The 9,446-nt window shown below is 43.7% G+C and overlaps 1 protein-coding gene across 4 annotated transcripts in view; it reads right to left on the bottom strand.

Moving 5' to 3' along the window:
- Positions 1 to 1,693: 1,693 nt before the first annotated feature.
- arhgef25a (Rho guanine nucleotide exchange factor 25a) overlaps positions 1,694 to 9,446 on the bottom strand; it is a 41,373-nt gene continuing 33,620 nt past the window's right edge. For 3 of the 4 annotated variants that reach the window (XM_088290729.1, XM_088290730.1, XM_088290732.1), the window contains 9 exons: positions 9,145 to 9,234; positions 8,190 to 8,282; positions 7,474 to 7,524; positions 7,302 to 7,379; positions 7,007 to 7,198; positions 6,059 to 6,239; positions 4,981 to 5,210; positions 4,786 to 4,902; positions 1,694 to 2,572 (listed from right to left, as the gene is read on the bottom strand). In XM_088290729.1, the coding sequence (XP_088146855.1) occupies positions 2,450 to 2,572; positions 4,786 to 4,902; positions 4,981 to 5,210; positions 6,059 to 6,239; positions 7,007 to 7,198; positions 7,302 to 7,379; positions 7,474 to 7,524; positions 8,190 to 8,282; positions 9,145 to 9,234 (1,155 nt within the window). In that variant the 3' untranslated portion in view covers positions 1,694 to 2,449. The remainder of the gene's footprint in view (positions 2,573 to 4,785; positions 4,903 to 4,980; positions 5,211 to 6,058; positions 6,240 to 7,006; positions 7,199 to 7,301; positions 7,380 to 7,473; positions 7,525 to 8,189; positions 8,283 to 9,144; positions 9,235 to 9,446) is intronic. The other variant, XM_088290731.1, reaches the window with a different exon arrangement.

The following is a 9,446-nucleotide window of genomic DNA, read 5'->3' as shown; positions in this document are numbered from 1 at the left end:
GCCTACAGAGAGGAGGTAAAGAGGCTGACAGCTTGGTGCAAGGACAACAGACTGCACCTTAACACTGCAAAAACAAAGGAGATTCTGCACTTCCTGAGAGTCCTCAGGAAATTCAACCTGGACAGGAAGCTGCTGCTAGCCTTCTACCACTCGTCCATCGAGAGCCTGTTGACGTACTGTGTCTCCACCTGGTACGGCGGCTGCACTGAGGCGGACAGAGCGAGGCTCCAGAGGACGGTCAAAACAGCGGAAAGGATTATTGGCTGCCCTCTCCCCTCACTGTCGGACATCTACACCGCCCGGTGCCTCAGAAGGGCTCTCAACATCGTCAAAGACAATACCCACCCAAACTCACACCTGTTCGACCTGATGCCCTCTGGCAGGCGCTACAGATGCATCAAATCGAGGACCAATAGACTGAGAAACAGTTTCTTTTCGAGAGCCATCTCCATTCTGAACTCTCACACACACACGAGAACACCCTTACCTTGCAGAACAGCATCGTGATGTGTTTTTATATACCCTATTCAGTACTAAATTCCATTGCACTCTCTTATTTATTTATCTAATTTATATATTTGTCTGTATTATTGTTGTATTGCACTGGAGAGGGGAGCCCTCTAATCTCGTTGCACACTTGAGTACAATGACAATAAAGGGATTTCTAATGTTCTAATTCTAAACAAGTTGAGGTTTCAAAGTAGGGATTCGTATTAGGTTTTAGCGATTCAAATTAGGGTTTCAAAAAACAATACGATGATAATAGTGAGATGATGGAGTTTTAAACCGGGATAAGGTTTTCAAACGTGTTCGGTTTTCACACAAGGGGCGTTTAGAGAAAGTTACCCATGAAATAGAGAGAGAGCGCCAGAGATAGTGAGAGAGAGAGAGATAGTGAGAGAGAGAGAGAGAGAGAGAGAGAGATGGCGACTGTAGCTCTGCGCTTTGTCGTCCTCTAGTGGTCAAAAAGGAGCGATTTTGACAGGCGAGAGCATATTGAACAGGTTTTCTTCCGTTCTTGTACATCCGAAGGCCACCTCTAGAGAGCGCTCTTTGTCTTTCTATTACTTTAGTTGCTTTCTTCTTTTTTTTCCTATTGAACAGCTGCAGCCGCCTCTCCTCACAGCTTCAACAAATTTGGACTGAATGGGATGTCAGAGTCGGGAAGAGTAGGAAAGCAACAATTCAGCTCCTGGCAATGCAAAAACTCCAAAAACATGCAATTTAATTTAGATTAAAAACAATCCAATTCACTCTTTTTTTCAATTTAGATAAATGTGTCTACCAAGCGAAGCTGAAGGTTTTCAACACACTCACCGTGACTCCTTCTTTTATGCGGCAACATCAACCAACTTTCTTCCATAGATGGAAATGACTTGACTCTCCCAATCTGTTGCCATCGTCATTCAAAGTTGTTATCCTTCCCCCCCCCCTCTGCCTTATAAGACCATAAAATTCAATAAAGTTAATCAATAAAGATCTCAATCGCTGTTGATTTGATTCTCCTAACTCATTTGGGCCCTCACGTCATCTTATTTGGTCAAATTAAGGCTTTGCAAATGCAGCGGAAGTTGTCTCAAAAACTAAAGTCGTCAAATACAGCGAATTTTAGCTGTAAAATGTACTTAAGGACAACAATTCCACTCCCACTGGTTCATGTGAGTAAAAGGTACGGAAAAAACAAGAGAGCAAATCACTGGTTATTGGTTTTTAATTCTTGGACATGACAGTCATGTAACTGTCCTCTGAAAAATGAAATAAAAAGTCACTTGTCAGCATTGGAGGAAAGTTAAAAAAAAACAAATACTCGAGAGAATTTTGTGGTGAACAAATCAGCATGCGTTGGGGATGTCTTGGCCTTTTGCGATGTTTTTTTTTTTTTAAATTAAAAAAGAAATAAGCACATGCAGCCAACGCGAGCTGCTGAGCGTGCGCAGCAAGTGAAGACAAAGTCCTTCTCTTGCTGACTTTTGAATTTGGTGTAATATTCACAATTAAAGTGTTTCCTGTCGAGCAAGCGCCAGGTGGAAAACTATACTTGTTTTGTAATACCAGAGAGTACAGGAAGAGTCCATGCACATCCTTTCACACTCTCATGCACAAAAAAAAAAAAAGCGTCCATTCATTGGCGCGCACGTTCGAACGGGAAGGCACAATCCAGTGACCCCCCCCAGTTAGGAATGAACATTTGAAAGTCCAACCCCGTCGACAAACTCTCAAACAAGTCACAAGCAGTCGTCGTCACAATCCAGATTGTCCTTCTTTAGCGTGCCCGGCGAGATCCTGCGGGCTGATTTGCGTTCACGTGCACACAAAACGGCCGCCGCTCGTCACCGCATTTGGTTTTTTGGGGTTTATTTTTAAAGAAAAGACTCATTTACAAGTGCGACCTAAAGTTCCTTCAAAGGTTCCTTCGACGTTCCATCAACGTGCTCAAGCGTCCCAGAGTTCAAAGGTCATCTTCAGCCAGCTGGGCCAAATTGCTCGGCCGTCGTCCAGCCGAGGTACCCGAAAACGGGGCCTGGTGTCCGCCTTCCGCCGCTTGGCCTCGACGGCAGCCGTCGCTTGCTCTCTGCGGGCAGAAGGAAACGCTCGTCACGCCAACGGAAAGCTTTCTTCAAGTTTTCAGCGCCGCTCATCAAAATGCTCATTTTTGACGCCGACACGCCAACGAAAGCAATGCAGTGTTTGGAGCCTCCAATTGGGCCAAAGCCGCGGACGGGAAACAATTATCAACTTTTGATAGGCATCGCTTGCCCACTTCCTGTTGATGATGCACAAGAAGTCATTTGGGCTCGAGTCAAATGCGAAAGCGGTGGCTCTTTTACACGCAAGCGAGCCCACGGAGCGGCCGAGAGTCGAGTAAGACGCGAGCGAGCGCAGGATGCGTCAGATCAACCTGGAAAATCTTCCGCTACTTTGTGTGTGAAACGGGATTTCAAATTAATATTCAGGATATGCTCAGGCTGCGGCCAAAAGTCTCTGAAGACTCAGCATCTGCTCCTCGAGCACGGAAATGCGTTGTTGATGCGCCGTTCACTTTTTCGTTGATGCGCGTTGCACTCTCGAGCACACTGGCTTTCGTGTTTCCTTTCTGCCCAGGTGGGTTTGAACATTGGGTCAGGCCTACAAACGGGAGGGCATTAGTGCAATTGTGCAGTCCTAGGATGCAATATTAACTTCTACTGTACTTTCAGCCAAGGGTGTACTTAAACATCGACCAATGATGTATTTTGTTTACCATTACAGTATTCTTATTACAATACTTCTATCACTGTAGTATTTCTACCATTGCAGGACGTTCACTATTACGGTACTTTTATCATTGCAGTACTTTTATAATTACTGTATTTCCTATCATTGCGGTACTTTTACCATTACAGTACTTTTATCATTGCAATATTTTTATCATTGCAGTATTTTCAATCATTCAGTAGTTTTTATCATTACAGCGTTTCCCCCTCTGTATAATGGACAGGCATTAGGAGTGTTTCCTTCCACTTCGATACGTTTATACTGTGTATATTTGCATGCTTTTTATGAATGTCTGCTGCTAATGTTATACATTAACGGCTACATTACGCCGCCGACTCTGTGTGATCTATATCTTTGCTGCTGTAACACCTCAAATTTCCCCATTGTGGGACTAATAAAGGACATCTTTATCTTTATCTTGTTTATCTCGGCTTCCATGAGACGGAGAACGGCGGCGTTGTTTGAAAAGCGCTTTCAGAAGAGCTTGGGCAGTCACTCACAGACGTGGCGTGTCAACAACCATCAATTGAATACAAAATTGCAAGAAATAAAAATCTACACTGAGAAAAAAAATTTTTTTTATTTCATCAGGTGGTTGCACTAAATAAAATCCTCTGGATCCAGATAATTTTTGATGTAGCCTATGAATCTACTTAAAAAAATATTTTGTGCAACCACTGGACAAAATAAAATCGCTAGGCGCAACAAAATGGTGCTCAGCAGTCACAATGTGCGTCTTCTCGGAGAGATCAAATCGGAGCCAGCTTCGCCTTTAGCACAGATTCACCTTTTAAGACAATCTCGTCAGATTTTACGATCAACGCTGATAAAATATAAAAACACAATCGGTGAGGCGTCGCAGTCCACAGCTAAAAAAGATAATTTGCCACTTCTGTGAAGATCGTCTCAGCGGAGTGAACGTCCCTGAATGTGGACTGAAATAGTTGGGGGTTTTTTTTGGGGGGGGGGGTTCAATAATTTTCGAGCTGAAGGGGACCTTCGACACTTGTCTGTAGTTGCTGAAACTGTCAGGGTGAACGTTGGATCTTTTCTTAAGAACTACACTTTAAAAAAGAAAAAAACAAAAAAACGTTTTTGCTCAGCAAGTGGTTGCACGAAATAAAATGATCAAAACGGAGTCAATTAAACAAAGGCATTTGTCATTATAATTTAAAAAAATGGATGTGGATTCAGATGATTTTATTTTGTGCAGCCACTCGGCGAATCAAAATGGAGTCGATGCGACACACCTTTTTTTTTTTCAGTGTGAGAGATGAAAATGTTGAGAAAAGGTCGTAGCATTCAAAACATCTTCATGAGTTTTGTGCTCAAACTAGCATGTTGTTTTGACTCGTTTGAATCGCCCTCCAGGTGTGCGACTTTAACCAAGTCACGATTAGCGTTTGTGCCTGTATTAGTCCCACGCGTCGACGGATTGAACTACGACCGAGGCAAAGTGCTTTTAATTTCTTCCTGAAGCTGTTCAAAGTTTTGGAGTCCAAAAAAAAGGTAGCGTGAACGGGCAAATACCTGCGTCGCGTGTGAGGATGGTGTGTACAGCCCGTTTGAAACGGCGGAATCAGACAAGCTCGGCTGAACGTGCGATGGCGAAACGGACTCGGCAAGGCACGGTGGCACGGCAACAGGCTGCAAATGCAAAAGCAAAAGATGGAGTTTGTCGAGCGGCCATCTGGTGGCTCTCGGCGAAGTTTTGAGGTGACCTACATCTTGCAGGAAGCAGCACTCGCCGGGTCCTGGAGCCGGACCTTGACTGGGCAGATGAAGGGCGGGCAGGGAGATGTTGTGAGAATGGAGGGAGGGCAGCCGGTGGCGGTCAATGGAAGCCGACGAGTGGGGTCTCAGGGCACTGCCGGTGGACTCGGGCGGTCTCATGCAGCGACCCAAACTGTTGGACTTGCTTTCTCGCCGCTGGTACTCAATAGGTGACTGCAAGGCTAAACGAAACAGAAAGTTAATGATATGTTGCGGGAGACGAGACGAGTGAGAGCGATTATCGGGCCGATATTTGGCAATTTTTCTTTTTTTTTTTTAACTTTCAAGGGCGATAAATTAAAAGCTGGTTTATTTTGGCTCGCTGCAGCACACTTTTCTCTCTCTCTCTTTGCTGTGCTGGTGGCCTTGCCTGCAGAAGCAGACTGGCCCGCCCACAGCACCAGCTGATTGGTTCCTTGTGCATTGGGTTGCAGCCAATCAGTAAGCTGCCTGTTTGCTTTTTCACCTCGAGTCACACGCACTATGACAGACTGCCGGAATTTGAATAAATGTCAGTCTGCCACAACTCAACAACAAATGGAAAATGTTGTTGTTTTTTTAAAGAGATGTTTGATTTCATTGTACTATAAGACATGCAGCTGAGCCTGGGAGCTTTTAAAAGGAAGTTGTCTATTTTCTACGGTCTAAAACTTTAACATCACTAAAGTTGTTTCATAAACATGTGCTTGAAGGCATTTATACTAAGTGAAGTTTTAGAATTTTTACTTTTCAAAATTTTGACACCATTTTACCCCTTTTTTCAATAAATGAATATCGGCTTCAAATATCGGTTATCGGCCTCCAGGACGACTAATAATCGTTATCGGTATCGGCCCTGAAAATAAGCACAACGGTCTATCACTGGCCGAGACACGTTTGGAATGTGGGAGGAAACGGGGATAAATAATGCGGGTTTTGCTGTGACTTTCCGTTTGACGAATGCCGCAGACTTCAAGAGCTTCTTGACAGCGATTTCCGTCCTCTTATGAGTCAAAGCCGATAATTGTGGGCGAAGACGTTTGAGGCTCACCGTTGAGGAAGTTGCGTTGCGTCTCCAAAATCTGAAGCACGTCGCTGAGCCACGCCCGGCACGTCTCCGGGGAGGAGGCTAGCAACTGGAAGCGCACCACGCTCCCATCGGGATTGCGCGAGGTCAACACAAAACGAGCGTCGTCACCTTCCACGGCGGGCTCCACCCCCAAGCAGCTCACCTGCAACACAGTCCACGTCACAACTCATCCTCCACTTGAGTGCTTTCTCTATTCATGGTCAGCTTTTAGGAATTCCCTCCATGTGGGAATTCGAGAAGCTCCATCTTTCAAAATGAGCTCTCCACTTGAGATTCATTTGGACAGAAATCGGTGAAAGCACACTTCATGCCGAACTCGCCTCCCACTCCAACTCAGCTCCTGAAATTGTCATTTCACTGCCGCTTGCCTCCCCTCTGTGACAATGAGCAAAGTGAGGCTCTTTCTTTGGCAGCGACCAACTGGGAAAGGTTCTGACGGGAACCACTTCCCAGTGGCAGCCTACCTTCAGCGCTTCAGTACATTCTTGCCACTCCGTGTATTCATGTCGCCCGCTCGACATTTATTGCCGCCAGGTCCTGCTGAAAGGGATTCCATTCGGCTGTCATCCCTTCCTGAGGTTTGGTCTTTTGTTTCCCCAAATGACTTTTTGGAGTATTCTCTTGGCCGGATGGAGTGCTGACACGACTTTTTTGGCGGGGGACTTTGTGCTTGTGAAGCCCGAAGAGACCGCTTTGTGATGAAGCGCAATACAAATAAAGTTGACTTGACTGAAAAAAAACCTCAATTTTATTTTGTCAAGTGGTTGTACGAAATGAAATCGATCGTCTGGATCCAGATCCATTTTTAAAAACATGTACCAGGCTCCAGACGATTTTATTGTGTGCAACCACTTACCCCCCCAAAATATAGCGATATCTTTTTCATCAAACCATTTTTTTCCCAGTCACCTTGATACTGCTCTTAAAGATGTAGCCAGGAAGCGAGAAGCCCTTCTTCCTGTCGATGGGCTCGCTGAAGATGACCAGCTGCTCAAACAGGAAGACCCTTCTTTCTTTGGCTCGGGACAGGAAGCCACTGTCCTGCTCCGTAACGGTGAACGTGTCCTGCTGGAGCAACTTCCCCTGGGCTGTGATCTTCCCCTTGGACGCGGACCACAACAAAAAGAGGAAGCGGTTGTGCTATAGTTAGCGCCGGCAGCGACTTTTCGCCTTTGGACTCGCGATCCAAATCCTCGGGACTGACCTCGAAGCCTTGGAGTCGGCCCACGTTCATCATGTCGTTGCAACGTTTTGGCACAAAGCACATCACTTCCACTGCTTTCTGATTCAAATGCAAACACCACAAAAAGGGAGTTGAAAGCAAAACAGAAAAGAAAAGTTGGCAAGCTGAAAACTTTAGCCAGCCGAAGTCCCACCTCCAATTCCTCCGTCTCTATCCCAGCTTTGGTGTAATACTTCAAAAAGTCCTGCGTGGTCACCACCAAACAAATGTCAGATTTCATGGGAGCTCAATGATTTGTTTTAAGATTTGTTTTGTTATTTCTCTTGGGGCTGTCAAAATCAAAGCATTAAAAATACTCGCGCCATTAAATAATTTAACTCAGTTAACTCACTTTTATTTATTTCAAAAATTAATTTGCATATCTTGCCAATTCAAACACTGCACCATATTAGCTGTACATCTTCAGCACATCATTCCAGAACAAAACACCCGACTTACCGAAATGGAAAAGTTACGAAAATTGTTTCAAAGAAAAAAAAATCCTGTCAAGATGACTCCATTTAGATCATATTCACGGATCAAAGAAAGCTTATTTGTGCAATATATTATTCAAGTAAATACCTGTTAAAAGCCTAAAAAAAACAGCAGTAGAAAAAAAAGTCATTCATCGCAATTAATCACAGAATTTTTTGCGATTAATTAGTTAAAAATTGAATCGCTTGACAGCACTAGTTTTTTTTAAGTACAAGTTTGTACCTAAAGACGTCATGTCATAACGACAAAAAAGTTCACGAAATGGTCGTGGTGTTTAAATGGCGTCACTGCAGTCGCGTAAGAGTTTTGCAAAGAACGCAAAATGAATTTGAAATTTGAAAGTGAGCTCTCCCATGACAGTGGAACGTTGTCGACCTTAAGCAGCAGCTGGTACTTCATGATCCTCTGGACAGGTTTGATGAGCAGGTCGTTGAGCTGCAGCCGGTGACCCAGCTGCTGACGCAACTCCTTGAAGCCCAAAAAAAAAAAAAATGACGTGATCCAGACATTTTTTTTTCTCATTTGGTTTTCGATGCTATTTGTCATGATACGTTTTACAAATTTGAAGCATAACGTACTTTAGTAGTTTCATCAAATTATTAACTCCCAGCAGGTATTCAGCTATTTCTCTCTTTTTTTCTTTTTGTCGTTTCTGCAACATTGAAGGCACGTAAGTAAATCTACACTGAAAAAGAAGATTTTTAGCAAACAAAAATCATTTTCTGAATTCCGACAGCTGGGGTTGGAAATTTTTTATTTATTTTTTTTACCTAAAGTGTCGCTTGAGCTGAATTTCATAATTCTGTTCTAATTTTTGAAACATGATTTTCTTTTTATTTAGAAACAAACATATAGCTGCGTGTGCACATTCGTTTGTGTTATTTGCCAAGTGTAATATCGATTCAAAAAGAAAATGCAATATTTTCTAATACGACCGTTGAGGCATACTCGATCATGTTGAGGTGAAGTGAGCAGACGCATATTCAGACAACTCCAGCATTCGCGTGCACATGCTTCATATTACCGTGCTTAACTTCTTTTTACACTTGTTTAACAAGAATGTGAAAAAATGAGACACCTGAAATGTGAGAAAAAATCATCTTCAGGTTTTCTTCAAATTTGACTCAGAATGCATTTTTTTTTTTTTTACATGTGTACCAGTTTTGAAAAGTGCTTAAAGAGTTAAATGAAAGTTTTACGATGGGGGCACAACGAAATTAATTTGTGAAGTGTTCAATGTTTGTAATTGTGGAGAAATGTGAGGTGAATGGGTTCGGATTGCGACATTGCCGAACGTCTCGTCTTCACCTCACACCAGCGAGATCCTCACCTCGAAGTAGGTTTCGATGTACTCGGAGACGATGTGCTCCGACTTGGGTTTGTTCTGGCAGTACACCACGTACATGTGCAGGCGCCGCTCCTGCAGGGCAAACAAATGATGTTTGCGTCAAACTAGATTCCAAATGAGTCTGAAAGTGAAACCAAAGTGCTTCGTAACAATTCAGTGTCAGAGGAGAGGATTTGCCAATTTAGCAGCCGCTCTTGTGAGACTGTTGGAGGCGTGCAGGTTATGTCTAATTTACCCAGGCGAGCTCGTGTGTAACCGGAGCCTTTTTAGAGTCCGTCGACAGC

This window comes from Idiotropiscis lumnitzeri, chromosome 3 (genome assembly GCF_059441095.1).
Source record: "Idiotropiscis lumnitzeri isolate Australia: NSW breed Sydney's pygmy pipehorse chromosome 3, RoL_Ilum_1.0, whole genome shotgun sequence".
Lineage (NCBI taxonomy): Eukaryota > Metazoa > Chordata > Actinopteri > Syngnathiformes > Syngnathidae > Idiotropiscis > Idiotropiscis lumnitzeri.
The sequence above is the reverse complement of the archived record's forward strand: the minus strand, read 5'-3'. Positions and strand labels throughout refer to the sequence as shown.